This window comes from Corapipo altera, unplaced genomic scaffold, assembly GCF_003945725.1.
Source record: "Corapipo altera isolate COAL_440 unplaced genomic scaffold, ASM394572v1 44, whole genome shotgun sequence".
Classification (NCBI taxonomy): domain Eukaryota; kingdom Metazoa; phylum Chordata; class Aves; order Passeriformes; family Pipridae; genus Corapipo; species Corapipo altera.
The window spans coordinates 1,848,580-1,869,608 of NW_020884880.1; the positions used below are offsets into that span (position 1 = coordinate 1,848,580).

General features: G+C 35.8%; 1 protein-coding gene across 7 annotated transcripts in view; it reads left to right on the forward strand.

Annotated features, from left to right (window-relative positions):
• Nucleotides 1–21,029, forward strand: part of AKAP9 (A-kinase anchoring protein 9) — a 114,156-nt gene that overhangs the window by 88,238 nt on the left and 4,889 nt on the right. For 5 of the 7 annotated variants that reach the window (XM_027639507.1, XM_027639513.1, XM_027639514.1 and 2 more), the window contains 19 exons: nucleotides 435–611; nucleotides 714–818; nucleotides 1,254–1,406; nucleotides 1,669–1,848; nucleotides 4,780–5,868; nucleotides 6,879–7,019; nucleotides 7,404–7,907; nucleotides 8,340–8,403; nucleotides 9,134–9,252; nucleotides 10,055–10,246; nucleotides 11,150–11,338; nucleotides 12,021–12,168; nucleotides 12,907–13,126; nucleotides 14,310–14,460; nucleotides 15,470–16,138; nucleotides 17,824–18,023; nucleotides 18,891–18,999; nucleotides 19,867–20,052; nucleotides 20,545–20,745. In XM_027639507.1, the coding sequence (XP_027495308.1) occupies nucleotides 435–611; nucleotides 714–818; nucleotides 1,254–1,406; nucleotides 1,669–1,848; nucleotides 4,780–5,868; nucleotides 6,879–7,019; nucleotides 7,404–7,907; nucleotides 8,340–8,403; nucleotides 9,134–9,252; nucleotides 10,055–10,246; nucleotides 11,150–11,338; nucleotides 12,021–12,168; nucleotides 12,907–13,126; nucleotides 14,310–14,460; nucleotides 15,470–16,138; nucleotides 17,824–18,023; nucleotides 18,891–18,999; nucleotides 19,867–20,052; nucleotides 20,545–20,745 (4,797 nt within the window). The remainder of the gene's footprint in view (nucleotides 1–434; nucleotides 612–713; nucleotides 819–1,253; nucleotides 1,407–1,668; nucleotides 1,849–4,779; nucleotides 5,869–6,878; nucleotides 7,020–7,403; nucleotides 7,908–8,339; nucleotides 8,404–9,133; nucleotides 9,253–10,054; nucleotides 10,247–11,149; nucleotides 11,339–12,020; nucleotides 12,169–12,906; nucleotides 13,127–14,309; nucleotides 14,461–15,469; nucleotides 16,139–17,823; nucleotides 18,024–18,890; nucleotides 19,000–19,866; nucleotides 20,053–20,544; nucleotides 20,746–21,029) is intronic. The other 2 variants (XM_027639508.1, XM_027639512.1) reach the window with 1 other exon arrangement.

The window sequence follows — 21,029 nt, forward strand, 5'->3', positions numbered from 1 at the left end:
TGTATGTCACTAATCAGCTCCTCCCTTTGAATAATTTTGTTACAAGCTTTTGTAACAATTACATTCCTCAAAGAGGCAAGTAGCATCTTGACTTTAGGGTCAAGACATTCTATCCATAGATGTTAAAGGCATGTTTTTAGTGGGCTGCATAGGAATGCCATGCTGCTTGCTTTTAAGTGACTAGAAAGTCTGAAGGCTTCAGAAGGACAAGGTCAGTTCTAGAGAGAAGGCAACATAGCACAGAACATATCAGTTCCTTAAAAATAGTGTTTATATTTGTTGGATGTAGTACTGCAGTATTCTAACTGTAAATTCTGTTTCACCTAAAGAGTAGGAGTTTTGTTATTGCTGTCAAAAATGAGTGGTGTTGCTTTTGCTACCAAACCTTTCCAGTGTGGTACAACATATTAATCTTCTTGCCATATTGTCACCAGGTTGAACAGTTAACAAATCATCTCAAAGAAAAAACAGACAAATGCAGTGAGCTTTTGCTCTCTAAGGAGCAACTTCAGAGAGATATACAAGAACGAAATGAAGAAATTGAGAAGCTAGAATGCAGGATAAGAGAACTGGAACAAGCCTTAATCATCAGTGCAGACAACCTGCAAAAGGTATTGCTTGGTCTAAACTTATCAAGGATTTGCTACTTTCTTATTTTCTTGAGACAAAAGCAGTGTATTTTTTTATCTGACTAATATAATTTCTATTTAAAGGTAGAGGAAAGGAAACAGTTTGGTACCATCATAGTAAAGGGAGAGTTACCTCTTGAAGTACAACTGCAAGCCGAACGAGAAGCTGTGGACAGAAAGGAAAAGGAGGTAAAATGCCTGTGAAATGTTCCGTGTTTTCTCTGATATTTTGTTTTGTCAGTTTTTGCTTTCTGTTGTGTTTAGTGAACTATACAGATAAAATTTTTTACAGATCACAGAGACAGCAGTCCAAATACCCTCGAAATTCTCTTGAGAGTGAGAGCCATGGTAGTTGTTCTGTTTTAATATTTATGACTTGCAAGAATGTTTCTGAAATCAAAATTCAGCCCAATTAAGAAAAACTTCATGGCAATTTCAACTGATTTTTTAGTGGGGTTTAAAATTCCATTCAGTTTAAGGACTCGGGTCACTGACTACACATTCTTTTGTTTGTGCATAGCAAACCAGTTCACTGTAGACATTGTACTTGAAAATTATGGCATATAATTTTTGGTATGGCTGTCTACTTGTTTTCCACCTTTTTTTTTTTTTTTTGAAACATAGGTCACAAATCTTGAGGAACAATTGGAGCAGTTTCGAGAGGAGCTAGAAAATAAAAATGAAGAAGTTCAGCAATTGCACATGCAGCTAGAAATTCAGCTAAAGGAGTCTACTACACACTTACAAGAACTTGAACAAGAGAACAAATTATTTAAGGTAACTGCATAACAGAGAAGCCTAGAGCTTTATTCTCTCTCCTCTCCAGAAATAAAGTCTTTGAAAATGGCCAGACACCAAATTCTTTCTCTTTCTTAAGCATTTCATAGTTCAACTTGCAAAAATATTAAAAAGCTCGTATAATTACTTCTCATTCCATGGAATCTGTTTATTTTAATTCTTATATCTGAAATGCTCGGAGAAGTATATGCAGAAAATGTTATGTACACCTCTAACATGTTTTGTTGGGTTTTTTTGGCAGGATGAAATGGAAATACTGGGACTAGCTATCCAGAAATCTGAAGATACCACCATAAAGGACCATCATTTAGTGGCTGGGAGGCTTGCACACATCATGCAAGAAAAGGAGCAGGAAATACATCATCTTCATGAACAAATTGCAAAACTGCAACAGCAGCTTGAGGCCACAACTGACAACAAGGTACATACTTCTGAAATCTTTTTCAGAGTCCTACTTTGTTCTGCTAGTTGTTTGAAGGAAAAAACCCCTCTGTCCCCCACCAAATACATTCGCTTCTATTGCTGCCTTAGTTTAAAAACACAAATGGTTCAGTTTCAAGCAATGCTTTAAACCTAATCTTTTTCCTCTTTAGTCTGATTTTTTATGCAGGATGCTTTTTGCTTGCTTTTCTTTTTAATTATTTTGCCTTATTTCTGCTTGAGTTTTTGTCTTAAATTCTTCATTTCTTATTCTTCTAATACTTCTGAACATTTAATAGTATGCAGATAGCTGAATTCAATCTCAGCGTTCATTTTAACATCTTCCCTCCTGTGACTTACATTCAGTGTTATGTTTGAGTGACACCTGCTGGATCACATTAGATTTTAAATTTTTTTTATCAGTTGAACTTTTGAACCCCATGCTTGTGTGAATACTCTGTCATCATACCAGTGCTGGCAACATCTTTTATCCAGTTTGAGGAGCAAACAAAATGCTGTGTTTTATTAGAAATAGAGACCAAGAAAAAAAGAAGCAGATTCATCTTTTATTTACTGAGATTTAACACCTGTAGTTTTCTGTTATTTTTGAATGATGTGTTTTTACGATAATAAGCTTCATCTTCTTTTGGGTTACTTCTATTTTTTACAGATAAAACACACTTGATTTCAACAGAAATACTACTTATTTTACATTGATGTAAGTGACAGCAGAAACAGACCTTCAGTCACATTTTTTATAGAAAGAAAAATTGATTTTTTCAGTGGATGCATTTTTGATTCTTACCACTTTAAATGTCATTTATTAGCCATAAGCTTTAACTCAAGAGCAAGTATTATGCACTAAGTTAAGAACAGGATTTCTGTTACCCCTTAGTAGTTGACTGAACATTTAGGCTGACATTTACTAGGACATATTTAATCCACTGAAATAGAGCTCTGACTAAGCTGAATAATTTCACTGAGTCTTTATGTGCAAAATGCAGTTATAAAGAACCTCAGTGAATAATGATAGAACTTTGAATTGGATTTAGGAAATTGCATTTAGGAAACATCATACTTCAGGAATCCAGAATGGTTTTGCTCTATACAATAACTCTAGTAATAGAGTTAAAATTCTTACCTTGAGAAAAATACCCAAAATTCAGTTATAATTCATTTTAATGATTGGTTCTTCTCCTATTATATGAAACTTCATTTTCTTAACTTCATCCTCTTACTTGGTTTTATTTTTCAGGACATTAAATAATTACTCTACTTGATTATGAGATCAATATTAAATATTAATAAATTATTTTAGGTTAATCCTTTTTCTAAGTCACTTAGATATCTTCATCCCACTAAGTGCTTTTCTTTTAATTACTGTATTTGCCTTCTGTGGGCCTTTATTCCATTAGGTTGTGAAGAACAGAAACTGTTATGCTGAGTTGATAGCAATCACCAGGATCGCTTTCTTCTGCCTGCGGCACAGGGGTTGAAACTAAGGTCTCTTCCAACCCAAACTATTCTACGATTTTGAGCTTTCCATAGTCTCTGTGGATTTTTAAAATTAGGTTCTTGGTTGGAAAATCAGCCCCCCTAATTTATATAGTCACATTTATCTTTTATTTTTGTACATATTGTGCTTATTACAAAGTCATCGACTTATTCTATTTAACTAACTAAGCGTAGTGAAGTATAGAGAGACAAAGGAAAAAGCATGGCTGTTTGATAATGAATTTAGTCATCTTTCTTCTTTTCTGCATTTTTTCTTCATATTTCTAAAAGACCTTTTTAGAGTTCTTACCTATTTTATATACCATAACTGATTTTATTGATAATATGTATTTCCAAATATTTTTGACATATTTTCTTCTGTCTTTTTCATTTCCAGTGTAAAAGCACTGTTCATTTCAGATCTCCAGACATTCCATTAAAAAAATAGATCCACTTTGTTTCTTAGACTTACTGCTTACAGTCTGGGCTGTCTTTATTTTGTCTTTGTAAAGACAAAATCTTCTGTCATTCTCCTACATTCAAATGAGAATTTGCCTCTACTGCAATTTAACAAGAAGGTTTTTTAATTAATTTTATTAAACTTATTCTATTGGACTCTAATAACTTCTTTTTATTCCTTTTGCTAAGACTTTTTTATTTAGTAAATTTAGTGTTCATCAACACTAGTCTTTCCATTTTTTGTTTCTACTCATTATTAAAAGATGTCTTCTCTTTTCTGGATCATGAAGTCATCACCTTCATATTTGCTCATTTACATCATTTTATTAATTTCCTGAAATTTTGGGCCCCTTATGCAGTCCCTTATGCAGACCTTCTAAAGCCCAGTGTCTTTAGAAGTAATCTAGGACAGTATTATTCTCACTGTCTTCATGTCTTCACCATTTGTTTTGGATAGTCATATATATTGTAAAATAAATACTTCTTTAACTTTGTCTCTCTTTAGTTTGATTTAAACTATAGCACAAGGTAATAATTGTGCTCTGGGTCTATGAGTACTATTTACCCTGCATGTTTTTGTGCACTCTGCATATGTGTGTGCACACACACAGAGACAGACAAACACATATTTAGAAAATGTCAGAGTCAACTGATAGGTGTTTTCTGTAGTCTCAGATTAGAAGTGTTCTTTCTCTGAATATTACAAATGCTTTCATTTCATCTGATGTTTTAATACCTGTTTTGCAATTCTTTATGGTCACAGGCTACTTTGTCAGTCCTGTTCTAAGTCTGTATTCTCATAAAACTTTAGAAGAGACATCATATTAAGAAATTCACTGAGCACATACTTTCATTTACAAGATGTTTCAACATTTGATTAAACTGTTTCTGTGAAGTCCAGGACAAAAATTATCTGAAGGTTTAATAGCTACCTGTTATAAAATCCTTTTCTTGGGTTTGGGTTTTTTTTTCCCCCCAGGTTATTGAAGAGCAAAATGAGCACATACGTGAGCTTGAAGCCCGGGTAGAATGTCTGAAGAGTGAACAAGAACGTGTGAAGAAAAAAAATGATGAGGAAGTAGAACAGTTGAATGATGTAATTGATAAGCTTCAGCAGGAACTGGCAATTATTGAACAAAAAATACCTGCAGACATTGCTGCTTTTCAAGAAGATCCTGACAGTCTGAAACACATGCTTGAAACAGTTCTGGCAGAAAAGGAAGCTCTGGAAAAGCAAGTAGAAAACATAAATGCAGAGGCATCTCGAACAAAGAATGAGCTTGAGGAAACTAAGTTGGAAATGAATCAGTTAAAGCAAGAAATAAGTATGTTTAAAAAAGAGCATGAAAGAATAACAGAAAAATATCAGTGTGCACTGATGAAAGGTGATAAGTCAAAAACAGAAGATAGGAGCAATGGGAAAACTGAACAAGTGGAAGAAGGCTTATGTGAGGAGATAGAGGTGCTAGATCAGTCCCTGCTTAGAGCTTCTGAAGAGGATACAGGAGTCACCATTAGCAAGATGGAGATGCAACTGCAGCATCTTCAGGCATGCATTAAGGACAAAGACTCAGAACTGTGCCAGTCCTACAATGAAATAAAAGACCTGAAAGAGCAAAGCAAATCTGAAAGGGAAACACTTAAAAAGAAGATATTAGAACTGGAAAAGACACTAATGGAGAAAGTGGCTGCCGCTCTTGTGAGTCAGGTTCAGCTAAATGCAGTTCAAGAGCAGAGAAAATTCATGCAGGAAATTCAGGAAGCTTCAAAATGTGTGGAGGAAGCAAGCAAGAATGACCAAACAGTGGGTTTGAGTGGTGCAACTGAAAATGAGACAGAATCAAAATTATCACTCTTAACACAGAAGCTTAGTGAGATGGAAGACCAACTGTCAATGGTAAATCATAACTTGGAGATAGAAAAAGAAAATGTAAAAGTTGCACAAAAGGAAGCTAAAGTGAAAGAAGAGCGATTCTTAGAGCTTCAACAATTACTAGAAGAGGTTCAAGAAAAATATAAAGGCGAGATTCAGAAATACCTGAAGCAAGAAGAAATGCATACATATCAGGTAATTAGATGCCATTTTCTTTTGACTTGTTTTCACTAAAACCTATTATTTTATGTAAAGTATAAATGAAATGGTTCTTAATGAGAATAATTCTAATAATATTCTGCTATATGGAGTATTTTCATTTCTATATTATTCCTGGAGTTATAAAGAAGAGAAAGGTGTTATTTCAGGTGAACCTCACTATTGGTTTCCATTTTGCATTAAAAACATCTTGCCATTTTATGAATGCAGGGGCGTTTTGAATTTTGGACATATACTTTCTTATGCTTAATTTGAATTGATATAGAGTGGAATGAATTACACTTTTACATAATGTGGAGGTAGAGATATAAAAATTAAAATTATAAAAATTGTCTAAGAGGATTCAGAATGACATGGGAAATTATATCAATTTGTCTGTACAGGTATTTTTGGGAGGGAGGTTCATTGTTTATGTTTGTTTTGATCTTGGTTTATGTTTTCTCACTTTCCCATCTCAGTTACGAAGATATTTCCCATCAGTAGTTTTTCCAGTATACATTTGTCCTGATTTCCACCCACACTGGTTTGTTGCCTCTGAATTTAAAACCTTCAGTCAAAATTTACTATACTTGGTAATCTGAGCATGGGCTTGATATCTCTAAACTTGAGAGTTTCAGCAATCATGGAACCCAGTACTGGACAAGAAAAGGTTTTAGGGTCTTTCATCCTAGTGCAGATTGAATTAATGTCATAAATGTCTTATAAATTAAATAATATTATCATACCTCATTTCCTACTCTCTGTTGACCTTTCTCCCAGTGCCTTCTGTGTGGTGTAGGCAATTTCTGCTTGCAGTTCAGTAAACTGTAAGAAGATGGTCTTTCCTCCCATGGTCTCTTAGTCTTAATTTTTGAGGCTGTGTTAATCCAAATAACATACCTTTGTTTTCCCCTATGGTCTTTTCATTTTGTAAGTTAGTGGGAAAGTGATCAGTGCTGATAATACTTGATTCTCTGCCATTTTCCCTATCTTGTGTTGCCATCTAGGTTGGAGCGCAGCTCATTGAAAGTCAAAAAGAAAATGTGCTTATGAATGAACTTGAACAAGTTAAAGAAGAAGCAGCTGCTGCTAAGGAAGAACTGAGCAGTTACAGAGAAAAGGCAGAAAAACTTCAGCAAGAACTAGCAGTAAGAACCAGATTGTTACATATTGTATTTAAAGCAACTGATTATACTGGACTTAGTGTGCAAATATGCCTGCTATAGTTTTTTTTACGTCTTTTACCGAGAATGCCACCAAGAAAAACAATCAGTCAGTGCCTTCTGTCAGTGGAACAGAGCTGATGCTGTAGATCAGATCTTCACTTTTTGCCCAAGTACATAGTTCTACAGTCCACTGCACTGCAACAGTGGATCTACAGATGTATTTCTTAGGAGATAGTTTTTGATGCCATGTGTCATAACTGCATTAAAATAGGACTGAACTGAGCTGTAATGGTTTAGAGGATTGCTTGGATTTTAGATATTTTAAGTATTTGGAAGGACTGCAAATGAGATTCTCCATATTTACAGGTAAAAGAAGCAAATCTGATACATCTTCAGGAAGACCTGTGCAAAGTTAAAGAGAATCTAGTTCAAGCAGAAGAGAGGCTTGCAAGTTACCTGAGAAAGGACAAGGAAATGGCAAAAACTGAAAGCAAGAAGGTTGCAGAGATGTCATGTGATTTGTCAACCAGTGAATCTTCTCTAATTGGAAAAAGCTCCTCATCGCAAACAGACAAGAGCGCAGAAATCAACAGCTGTATGCAAACTTCACCAGTCTCTGTTAAAAATGCAGAAATCCAAATTGATTTGCAAAATGAATGTTCTTCAGAAGAGATTGCAGAGATCATAAGAGAATTTACTGAAAAAATTGACCAAATGCAAGAACTCCATGCAGCTGAAATCATGGACATGGAGACAAGGCATATCTCTGAATCTGAAGCATTAAAGAGAGAGAAGTTTGTTGCAGTGCAAGTATTGACTGAAGAATGTAATACCTTAAAGGAAGTCATAGAAACTCTACGAGCCAAAGAGGTGTGTATTCTATTTTATATTCATTGAACTGCTTCAGTTCTTGTTCTTGCTCTTTCTACAAAAATTTCCATTTAAAGTCTGTTAAGCGTGAACCACTCCATGTTCATTATAAAGCTTTTAAGTATTCTAATGTTTCCATGGCCTTGGGAGAGACTGTGAACCCCTTCCTCAGCAATTTTAAGTTGCAAGGGTGCTCAATGATCATGTGCTTCCTTGTGCTTCTGCCTTGAACCTGTTCTGTTCTGTCAAGTGGGGACAAGTGTATTGTTGAATGCCATCTTTCTCGTCCCTGGTTTTATTACTTTGATTGCAGGGGAAGTGGAATAAAGTGGCTCACATTGTTTCCTGCTTCTTAGAAGTCAGTCCCTTACTGAGAGTGTTTAAGGGGTGAGGGGTGTTTAAAGATTGGATTGTTTTCTTTTCTAAATACAGAGAATCCCAGTTTCTGGAGTAGCACGTTCTCCACCATATCAAGCTAGAGATGGAGGTTCTAGTGGTAAGAAAAACAATTTTTATAGATTTCAAACAGCATTATGTATCAAATCTGCTTTTTTGATATTAACTTTTCTGTTAAAGAGTTTGTGCTCTAAGAAATCAAAACAACTACTCCCCAGAGAGAAGTAGAAGCCTGTTGCACTAACAAAAGGTGCTAAACGTGCCATGTCTAATAATTTGCTACAAAAGGAAACGTCTAAAGTGGAGATGGGTTGAGTTGAGGCATCAGATGCTAATTTTTTTTTCTTCCCACTGTATTTCCTATATTTTTCTTACCTATTACATAATGTCTTCAGCTTAGCTTCATCATCTCTTGACAGTATTTAAAGCTACAGCTCCCTAGCAGTGGGAGATAAGAACAGGTGCTGACTTCTCCATGAGCAATAAAAATTATTATTGTGATCCTTTTCAAGGGGAAGGCTAAGCATATTAAGAGGGGGTCATTTGGCAGAATTGTTTGTGTAAGTAGTTGTTTCTCCTTTAAAACTAAACTAAGACTTTTAAGTTTGGTTGGGTTTTTTGGTTTGTTTTTTTTTTAGTTTTACTTTGCTTTTGCTTCTTTGAAACTGAAGAAGAAAAACTATAAAACAGGTAGTCTCCAGGCTTAGAATCAACCCTTAGTGACATGCAACTACCTGTTACAACAACAAATAAAAAATACTGTTTTGATGCCTGTTCTTCAAAGCTTCACAGTAATCCAGCTTTAATGTTTTTCTCTCCTTTCATTTTAGACTCCAGTTCAGACTGGAGTCAAGGAATATATCTTGCTCAGACCCAGGGATCCGACACAATATCTGAAGGAATAGATGAAGGTGAAACTTCAGCTGATTTACTTCCAAAAAAAATTAAGGTAAAATAGACCCGATCTTTTTTTTTTTTAATGGAACAAGAGTGATACTAAAGAAAAGTTTAGATTAGCTGCTGCTCGATCCAGTGAAAAGAGAGACATTTAGATAAGTTTTAGTGTTGACTATTTTAATACAAAATAATTCTGAACAATGATGCACATTTTTGCATTTTAAATGAGATTAAATATGAATTTTATAAATAGCTTGTTCTCAATTATGATTATGAGAAATAAAACTATTGTTAATTATAATTTATTGTAGTTGAACTGTATTAATGATAATGTCATGATCATATGCAATTTTATAGATTCTATTGGTATAGGTTTAGAATAATAGCTGTGTTATGAAAGCAAACATACATATTTATTATAAACAGTAAGGGTATCATGCTTTAATTACATTTAAAAAAAAGTCTTTTATGACAAAGCCCCGGCTTCATAGTAATTTCAAAAAATGAATTGCAAAGCTCAATTGGAAGCTTCCCAAGACTTTGTTTTTAAAATGTCAGTTTCCATCAGCAACTATGCTAAAAAATTAAAAATTGATTTGACAGATGTACACTGGAAATTTTCTTTTGAAACTGAAGAAAAATACACCTATTTAATAAATTTCTATTTAATAGATATTAGTAACTCAGTGAAACGTCCATCTTTGATATGGGGAAGTATAAATAGTTTCTTTATGCTGATCAAATTGGAGTACAAATATTCCAATATGTATGAAATAAGATTATTATTATTGTTGTTTGTTTTATTATATGTTGTTGTTACTGGCATTACTGATTTCTTTTTGCATTTATTGTAGGGTTTGCTGAGAGCAGTCCATCATGAAGGCATACAGGTGCTGTCTCTCACTGAATTTCCATATGGTGAAAGAGATCTGTCACCTCATAAGCAAGAGCCAGAACCTTGGCTAGAGGAAAGAAAAGCTTTTCTAAGCACCATTTCATCTTTGAAAGATCTGATTGCCAAAATGCAACTTCATAGAGAAGCTGAGGTATAAATGATGTCATAAGATCCTATCTAAGTAAAAAATAATTTATGATAACCTGATAAGACACATTCACAGTTCAGGTTTAAATGCTTAAATACAGTGTTACGAGGCAAAATATTTTAAAAATATGCTGTAAAACTGCATATTGCACTTTATGGTAATATGTCTTAAATTACAGCTTGTATTTATTCTTCTGTGCATTGATATCTTTTGACTGTATAGATCCACCCTTTAAAAAGAATTCTATTTTGAAAGCATGTTCCAGGAGAAGTTAAAGAAGATTTTTTAATGATGTCATTTATTGGTGTGGTAGAACTTAGATACTATTAAAAAGATATTGTAGTGAGAGATGTTGTAGTGAGAGAATTATTTAAAATACAACAAAGTATTAATCAGTAAACTGTGTAAAACTTTTTAGGGCTTACTTGCCTGTTAAATTACCCCAGTTAGACTTTTGGATATATGTAGGTAGTTTCTATTATTTCAGCATTTTCTTTAGCATGCAAAGTGGGGAGATTAACTTCATGTCATTTAAAATGAAATCTTTTTCATACACAATATCTGCACAGTGCTACATAGCTCTGTGACAGCCTAGGAACATACATGTAACATAAAAATTAAAAGAATAATGTGATACAATAATATAAATAGTAACTACCCAGGCCTAAGCTTTCAGTTACAAAAAGCTAAATCGCCTCCATCTAAAACACAGATAAAAGTTTAGCATTTGTGAATGCAGAAGAAATCATAACATATACAATAAATGCATCCATTTTAATGAATTAATGTTATACAGTTATTTAGTAAGAAAAGCTAAATATTCCATTGAAAATACACACTTTACATAAAATTAAAATGATGTAATCTTTCAGTTCTGCTGATAAAATTTGTTTTATACCACTGCAGATTTATGCAAGTACTGAGTCTCCTGAAAATGTCTCAGACTGGCGAGGAGAACTTCTGCGTGCTATTCAACAGCTTTTTGTGAGGGAACAAAATGTTCTTCTTGCTGCATTTCAAACTGAACTGGCAGAACTGGGCACAAGAGATGCAGTGATATTGATGAATCAGTTAGAGCACAGACTACAAGAGCAGGTAATATAAACCATACTGTAGTCAAAGTGTGTTTGTCTACATTAGATTTTAATTTTGAATGTATAAATCCATTAAAAATATACGTATTAATAGTAGTTTTGACAGTCTAAGAGTGAAAACAAAGTCAGACTTGTAGGGAGAAGTGGTTTCTTTAAAAAAAAATTATGTGTTATGGAAAAGAGATTTTTGGGTGCATGAGTTATAATACAAATACAGCTTTCAGAGATCAATTTTAATTAAACAGAGCTGTCCTGAGCTAGATGTCATTAAGTTAGTTACAATTACTTTATATTGTGTAAGAGAAAAAGGTAACTTGTATATATGAGGCAAGTTGAAAGAAGAGGAAGTGCTAAGGCTGCTATGGGACAAAGAGAGGTCAGTTATCACCTCTGAAACATGGAAGGATTAGTAAGAAATATTACAGTTTGCCAGAAAACTGATAGTTCTTCTCATTCTGTAACTTTGGTGCCTAGTAGAGAAATAAAAAAATAGTTCTTCAAAATATTATAATATTGACTTAATTGAAAATGTTTTGAATGTGTATGCACTATGAATATATAAGTAAATGTGATATCAACATCATAGATATTATTATATTTGTATTATATTATTGTTAATTATTCTAATTAGATATTCTAATAAAATCTGGAGTTTTACTTTGAAATGTTTCTAATGCTAATAGGCTACTAACCAGAGAGCAGCAATGGATTGTCTTCAGAATGCAGACAGAAGAAGTTTGCTGATGGAGATTCAAGTATTGCATGCTCAGATGAAAAGTAATCCAAAGAGGGAACAAGAGATTGATTCAAAAAGCCAAGGTGACTTCTCTGGTAATATATGAGTGTTTCCAAACATTTTCATGGAAGTGCTCATAACGTTATAAGTTACAAAAATGCTGACTTTCTTTGCTCTCTGATTTTGACGCATGTTCTGGACATACATACTTTTCATCTTTTTCAATCTTATTCAACTAATCTTGAAAAAATGAAGATATAATCTGTGTTCTTATGACTTGTATCAAATTGAAAGTGATACAAAGTTATGTTCAATTGCTATAAAAATTGAACTTGTATTTTAAGGTTATTTTCCATGTATATGCTTCACTGTTTAGGTTCAACAGATTTGAAATTGTCTAAGTTGGATAGTCAGTCATAATGCAGAAACTAAGAAGCAATTAGAACGAGGAACAAAAAATTCAGAGAGCAGGTATACTTTAAAATTAAGTTAAAGCTCACTGTCAGTGTTTAGTTACAAAAATTGGGTCATAAGTATGCATATATAATATGCCTAACTTCAGTTATCTTAGTCATTATCCAAGTTATGCATATTGATATGGTTGCACACGTTTTATAGCCTTTAAGAAGTTCAGGAGTTGAAGTGATTTCTTGAAAGTGTGAAAGGTATTCAAGTGTAAAAGGCATGATTTTGCTTTTATTCCACATATGAAAGAATATTTTTTTTTTAAATATCACTCTTAATGATAGCCTTGTGGTTATGCTCTGGCTAGGGAAAGCTTTGGACAGTGTTTGTTTATGAAATAATTTCCCTATTGTTGGTATTCTCATTAGAAACACTGGAGTATAATATGCAGCAGAAGCAGTTACAGCTACTGGAGATGCAAGTGGAGCTCCGGAGTATGAAGGACAGAGCAGCTGAGCTTCAGGAACAGCTGAATTCAGAGAGAATGATGGGCGCAGAGCTGAAGAATGAACTTGCACAAGCCAAACTAGAGCTTGAAGCAACCCTTAAAGCACAGCACAAGCACTTCAAGGACCTAGAAACCATCAGGTTGGCTTTCAGTTGGCAGTTCAGCTTTCTGTGTTGACTGTGAAGATTCTCTTTCTGTCATGGTTTGAGATTGCCCCCCTGGGAGCCGGGGGGCCTAGAAGCGATTGGAAGCCAGGGCAGTTCCCCTTGGAGGGCCAATCACCGCTCGTCTTGTTCGCTCCTGCTGAAAAATCACATACACACAACTGGTGGAAGTTGTTGGCAATCAGTCTGTGTCTGCTGTGTGTATGTGGGTGTGTGTGAGAGAAGGCACAGGGCTGGCAGGGCCTCCTTCTTCCCCCTCTGGGGGGAAGGGGTGCCCTGCAGCCCCACAACTCTGCCTAAGATAGGGTTGGAGGCAGCATTACTTTATTTGTGTAAAATAAATGTATATATACTTCCCCTTTCCCCCATAGAGGTGTCTGCCTGAAAATTTCTCCTCGATGTTGAGATAAAATATTGGGAAGGGGTGGGGGAAGCCTGGAAATTGGATTTTGGATTTTTGTGGTGGTCTCAAATCACCACATTTTCCTAATCTGAAATCACAGTACTGATTTTATTAAGGGAATTGATCTCATGTAATGTAAATGCTTCTCGGTTTTTCTGTAAAACATATCTGAAAAAAAATGGACTTGGTACTTAAGAAAGCCATTATTATTTATGCCTGTACCAGAGAGATGTGCCCATGTACAGTATCTTAATGTTCAGCTCAGAGTTAATAAATTAATCTGGAGTTTGAATTAGGATTACTTTAAAGATTACTTTACAACCTTTACAGACTATCAGGAGCAAAATTCCTTTGCAAACTGATACAAGATTGATTTGCAAAAAGTGAAAATTCAGGTCATAGATTTTTCTTTTTCCCCCCAGTATAAATTTCTTCTCTTGAGACACGTGGCAGCAAGAAGCACATTCTTGCAGATTTTGGCCAGTGACTGGATTAGGTTGAACACTTAACTGCCTCTGAGACACAAGTTAATAAAAAATGGCAGCTACCAGTATATCAGGATGGACTCACTCTGTGGTTCTTGAGCTGTGCAAGTCTTCTGGTTTTAAGCTAGTCTTGTTTTTCTAAATAGGCTTTTCTCTGTTACTGTATACACTGTTTTCAGTGCACAAGACAGAATAAATATCAAGTAACTGACCTTACTGTGGTAGGATTAGAGCCATTGCCTAATGTAAAGGTTGATCGTTTCTCTTTTAGGACTGAAGTTAAAGAAAAAGCAGCTGAGCTAGATATTCTCAAGGATACAATGGCCAATGAACAGAAAAAATCAAGAGAGCTGCAGTGGGCTTTGGAAAAGGAAAAAGCTAAAATAGAACGCAATGAGGAAAGAGGAAGAGAAGAGCTTGAGGTATTCCATAATCCCAAATGGCCTGGAACATCAAGGAATGAAATATATTGTTTTGGTTAATATTTCATCTCATCTTACGTTTTTGTCCAATGCATGCTCCATGTTCTGTTTTCAACTGCAGTATTATATCATTTAGAGCTGAAGAAAGATGTATAGAATCTGTGTGGCAAAGAAAGAAAAAGGCCTGATGCACGTTCCATTTAAATCAATAGGAATTCTACAATGCTTTTCAGGGCCAAGACTAAAAGATTCTATAAGGGCCCTCAGTTATTCCACCAGACAGGATACTGCTAATGTGGCTACACCCAGCCCCCACCACAACCTAACTCATAAAACATAGTATTTAAGAATATTATTTAAGGAGACATATTGTCTGTCTCCATTTTAAAAGTCAGCAGTTTCACCTCATGAAAATCAAACTAGGGAGTTTACCTTTGGAGAAAATGCATTAGTAGCTTCTTTGGTACCTCCACAGTATTTAATATAGTGAGGGAGAGAGCAGGTATCCTAATACAAGTATTAAGACAAAAAAGCAATCGTTTCAACAACATAGATTTATTCACATCATGAAATCTGAAGTTGAAAAATCATTTTCAGAGGTTTAGAAATTAAAAGCAGCTGACCAGCTTCAATTTCAGAAGTACAACTTTCTGTGTCTCATTATAAAATATGTGTTACTGCCGCGGTCCAAAAAGGAGGGGGGGGGACTGTGGCACTACACGAGTCCGGGACACAAAGGTGGGATGCAGGTAGAATGCTTTATTCACGCGTGGACCTTGGCATGTTACAATGAGTCTTTTATGAGATGATCTGATTTTAGAATAAAGATACCTGTGATATATTTTAGTATCAGATGTAACTGCAGCATTCAGAGTATTGTTGCATTAATTACGAATAGCAAAACCTGTTAAGAGCAACATGTGTAGAGGTAGCAGATTTCCAATTTGCAGAAGATAATGAAAAGTATACGCAAATGGCTTTAATCAGTTCTTCTGTTTTCTTTTGAAAGGATTTAAAATTTTCTCTTGAAGATCAAAAACAAAAGAACTTACAGTTAACTAAACTTTTGGAGCAAGAGAAACAGCTGTCAACTGATCTGCAACAGAAGATCGAATCCCAAGAAGCACTCAGTGCTGCCCAGCTGTCACGTGAGCGAGGCCGTAATTCTGAGTTGCAGGTGCTTCTTGAATCAGAGAAGGTTCGAGCTCTCGAAATAAGCAGTGCCCTAGAAAGGGAAAAGGAGCTATGTGCTCAGCTTCAAAGTGCTGAAGATAAGGGGCAAGCTGGAACACCTAATCCATCTGAGGAATTACTTAAAGAGCTACAGAAACAAATGGATGACAAACATGACCGTATAGTGGAGTTAGTAAGTGAGATGGAGAAGTATAAATTGGAATCTGTGCAAGTGAGACAGCAAATGGAGAAAGAAAGGCAGATGCACAGGAAAGCATTACAAGCAGAACAAGATGCTAACATAATAGCACAGAAGAAACTTCATGAACTGGAGTCCAAAGTAGAAGACCTTCAGTGGCAACTTGGAGAAAAGAAGCAAGAAGTTCATAAATTAGGGAATGAAACAAAGAAGTTGCAGGAAATAATCCAAGATCTACAGAAAAAAGAGCAGGAGAACGAAGGAAGAAAGGAAGCTGAAAGGACACCAAGCCACAATCCAAATGAGGTACGGTAGGACTGAAAGCAATGTGTAATACTGAAATATGCAATTTAGCTTTAGTTCTTTTGCTCAGTTAACACTGTGTGTCCCTGTGCCTTTACTCAATCTATGAAATAACCTGAAGATTATAGAACATGGGCACCAGAGAAAGGGAAAGGGAAAGCATTCAAGTTTGCTGCCTAAAACTATTCACATGCCTCCTCCTGAGAGTGAAGTTATAGAAGTGTGTAAGGAGGAGCGTGAGCAGGAGAAATGCATCTGGATGTGTACACACACTTTGTGTCTCAGTATAGGACAAGAACATTCCCTGCAACCAGTTGCAGGAATGAGCTATTCCTACTAAGAAATGCTCCAGGTCAGTGCCCTAAATCTCTGGTTCATAAACCACAGAGAGTCTTTGAAACATTTAAAAGTGATCTTCCAACAACTTCAATAAATAAATGAGTAAACAATCAAACAAGCATATGCATGAGTATGTGTGTGTTAGCTAACAAAATAGAAGAAAAAAATAAAGGTAAAAAATCAATTTAAGAATTTATCCTAATTTTTTGATGAAAGAAAGTTGGAAATTGTTGCCTTTCTCTCTCATAAAAAGTTTGGGAAGTTTTAAAATTATTTTTAAATTACTTTTTAAACTTTAAGAAACTTCCCTGTACAGGCTAAGTGTTGCTGGGTGAGTGATTTGTGGATAGTCACAGAAGGGGTTGACAGGAGACTTGCCTCTTTGCTGGCCATGTTTTTGCCCATCTTGGCATCATTCCATGCTTTTTGCGAGTTATCTATCTGTGGAACCAGGAAGGGGATTTTTCTCTCCATCTAATTTGGCTACTGGTTTTAATCTTCTGAAGCATTTGAAACTACTTACAACTACAGGCAGGATGTTGACCATATTGGTAACTGTGACATCAGCAGCCCTCCTGCCATGCTTAGTTTGTGCACCTTGCTCTTCTGCAGAGAGGTAACTGCCAGCACTGTGGTCAGTGAATAGTCTTCCTGTGGATCGGGTTGACAACAGCTGTTGAGTTTTTTTCCCATCCTCATCAGCAGACAGTATGATCTGCTTTCCAGGATCTGCCTGGAATTTCAAATAATGATTCTTCTGCTGCTTCCTGTGACGTTTACAACACACTTCTTTTTTTCTTTGGTAGTCAAACAGCCAGTGGCAGAGCCGTGGACTCAGGTTTCCTTGTGAGGGATAGCAGTTTTTCCATGGCAGTGTTCGGAGGTTGTTAGTGATGAACACGTCTTCAGGGCATTGCTTGGCTTGTGGCAGCATTGGTGGTGTGGTTGCCTGTGACTGTGGACTGACCACCTTGACCTTCCAGCCCCTCTTCTTCTGGCACTGAATTGGTCACCAAAACACATAGGCCAGTTGCCCAAATTCCATGTACCACTGGTAAAGTAGCTGCTGGTGGAAGAAACAGAAAGGCTTGGTGACTTCCTGCTGACTGGATTCACACTGTAGCTCTATGATTGCTAGATCTTAGTCAAGAAAGACATCACACTATACCTTTCACAAATGATAGTTTAGGGGTACACTACAGCAGTGCTGTAGTCACACTAAGGCTCTTTCTGTGTCAGAATTGTTTGTTCTTCAGTTTCTGGTTGTGTTTCAGAATCATATGTTTTCATTATACAACACTGGATCACATACATTCTGTATATATATAAAAACATGTATTTCTTTCCAGACTACTTGGGATACACCCAATGACAGAACAAGAAATTGGGTTCTCCAGCAAAAAATGGAAGGAGCTGAGGCAAATGAATTGACCTACCGCACGCTGACAGGAGATTTCTCTGCTGCTACTGAAATTCTGGAAAAAGTCAGACAAACACTGCAAAGTGCATCTCCAAAGCTGAAGCAGTTGGCCCGGAAAGCTGCTAGCAGGTTTGACCAGACTTCAGCTATTTGGTTTTGTTAATAGCAACCAGCAAGCTAATATTTTGGGTTTGAATCATAATCCACAGACTGCAGGATTTAATTGCGTTTTGGTTTATTCTACTTGTATAGTGTATGCTGCTACTTGAGATATACTGATGGAAGACAGGATCACAGAGTATTAAGTGCTGCTTTAAATCTTACATGTTTAACAGGATCCTTTAGAAGCCACAGCAGTATTGTCTTTTTTTCTGAGAAAAGTGATAAGGTTTATCTGGGTATGGTGTAGGTAGATGAATTTAAAACAATTCAGTAATTAAATAATTCATAATGTATAAGGGGATGAATATAGGGATTATTGTTCTGAATCCACCCCAGGAAAAAAAAAAATATGGTAAAGTGAAACTGATCTTGATTTTTTTTTTTCATTATCTCCATAAGATTAAAAAATAACATGGTACCAGGTCCATGGGAGGCTTGAATCTGTTTTTATTTTGCTGTGATGGTAATTTAATATTAAACTTTCATTCATTCATTTGGGCAAAGCAGAATGCAGCATATCTCGAAAATACCCTAAGATTTTGCTCACACAGATTCAATAGATTTGTGGGAAGCAGAACCACTATTTTAAATGTGCTTCATGTAGAACATCCTTGTCAACAAATGAGTGGAAGCTGTTCTATACACATTTTTTATCAAATCGAGGCAATTTAGTTTAGAGTCATTGGGCAGTCTTGAAAATGTTGCCATGTCTCCAGTAACTGTGCTGAAGTGACTTGCTAAAGACCCAGTGCATAGGGATCCATGGAAAGTCCTGTTGGGCTGGCTCATGGTGTCAGACTGTACCTGCTGTTGAAACTGTCCCTTTTGTTTCAGATTACAGTTTGAAACAGCAGATGATCAAGATTTCATTGCAGTACAAAGTGCTATTGAAGAAGTTATTTCTGAACTTAAAATACTGCCTAGATTGTCCTGTCTGGGAGAGGTGAGAGTGCAATGTTGTAACTTTGGTGGGAGAGTTTGGATGATGAACTGTGAGCAGAAACTAGCAAGGAGTTTGTTAAGCCTGTACTTATTCGGGTCTGTGCTTTGTAAAGGAAAACTCCAGTAAGTGTTCTGATTGGAGTTGGTAAAGTGTAAAAACCCCTTCCCTTTTATTTTTTTTCAATTTTAAATACTTTAAAGGTGATTTTTCAACTTTCAAATTAAAACTTTTTCAGTTTTCTTATAACATTTTTAACCTCATGGCTTTTTCTTTAAGAAAAGATATTTTCCTTTCAGCAGTATTCCTGTAACTGAGGAAATTTTGCTCAGTACTTCCTGATATTAAAAGCAACATTTAATATTTACTGTATTGTGTTGATACAACACATTTGCTTAAACTGCCCTGTATTTACCAACAGAAAGGCCATTTGAAGATTGAGTAGCATGCACTTGGTGTAAAAAATGAAGTGAGGTAATCCGTTACAAAGAATTCAGCAATACCTGATTTTTAAGTGAACTTGGCTTGGTCCTTACCTGTATTTTAAGCAAGTGTTTTCAAAGTGACTTGAAAAAAGCTTTGAGGCTTTTCTTTTCCTCAAAGTTAGATAAACATAAACATAGTAGAAAAGCTTTGCAAATTGTTATAGCTGGTACAATTGAGCTTGTATGAAAATATTCTATTATAATGTACAGGATAAGTGTAGACAAGGAAGTCACAGTTAATGTATTGTTTACATGTACACTTTATTTGAGTTGCTACAAAGTTATTGTCATTATCTAAAAAAGTTTTTCACTGTAAGCCAGTCATTTTCAAGTTGGCAACTTGAATCTAATACAAGTTGTGTTTGGTTTTCTTTCCTGCTTGTAGCTGAAGCTAGTGCTACCACCTGGGACTCCATCTAGCTCACTGACTGAGAGGCTGCTGAGACAAAATGCTGAGCTGACGGGCTTTGTCAGCAAACTGAGTGAAGAAAAGAATAATTTGAGGAATGCTGTTATGAAATTGGAGGAAGAACTGAGAAGATACCAGCACAGACAACCTTCTGGAGACTACGTATGTCTTTAGTGGTGCTGATATAATGGGTTATGTATAGAGTCTTGACTTCCCTCTGCCGAGTAAATGGGTGTGAGTTGTTCTTGTTCGGTGGTCAGTGTATCTCAACTCCCTGTGTTTAGTGTAAACTTTGTGATTTTACCCATCTGCTTTTTGTTAACTTCTCTTTGTTTTTAAATGCGTTTTTCGATCTGTATCTCATCCCCATGTTAAGTAGCAAATAGATCCAGATAGCTTCAGGATCATGAAGATATTATGATCCAACTGAGGGTGTGGGTTTTTTTGGACAAGCTGTGTTTTTCTGGGACATTGATCGAGCTCCTAAACTCACTGCTTTTCAGGTGTCAGAATGCAAGGATGGCCTCAGATCCAATCAGTAGATAGTTCTTCCCTCATTACTTATATGAGCTTTTCACCAAACCAACTACTAGAACAACACCGTTTAAGTTTTTCCAAACTGTGTGGTTCAAATTCAGTTTCTTTTGTCTTCAGTCTTCTAGGCGCTCATCGGATGTTGGAGTTAATATTGATACTCTTGTTGCCTCTGAGAAGGAAACTTGGAACAGAGAAAGGCTGTCGCTGCAGAAATCTTTGAAAGAAGCCGATGCAGAGCTCTCCAAGCTGAGGGCAGAGCTCAGGAGTGAGACTTTCCTCAGAGAACTGGGATCTGATTCTGAAAATGCTGTTTTAAGGGTAGGAAGACTTTTTTGCCCACATAGTAACTACAGCTACTTTTTTCATTTTTATTTGGGCCTATTTTTCATTGTGTTCACTCTGCTTATTCAAAGTAAACAGGTATTAATTCAGTTTTAAAATGTTCATCTTCAGATACCAGACTTAGTTTTTCTCCCCAGGAATGACATGTAAGCACCTACATTGTCCTTTTGTGTATGCTCTGTTTCTTGCTGCTTAGGTGATCCTCAAATTATGAAGCTGAATTCAACAAGTGTGAGCAGCAGTGCAGTTTTCTCCATGAT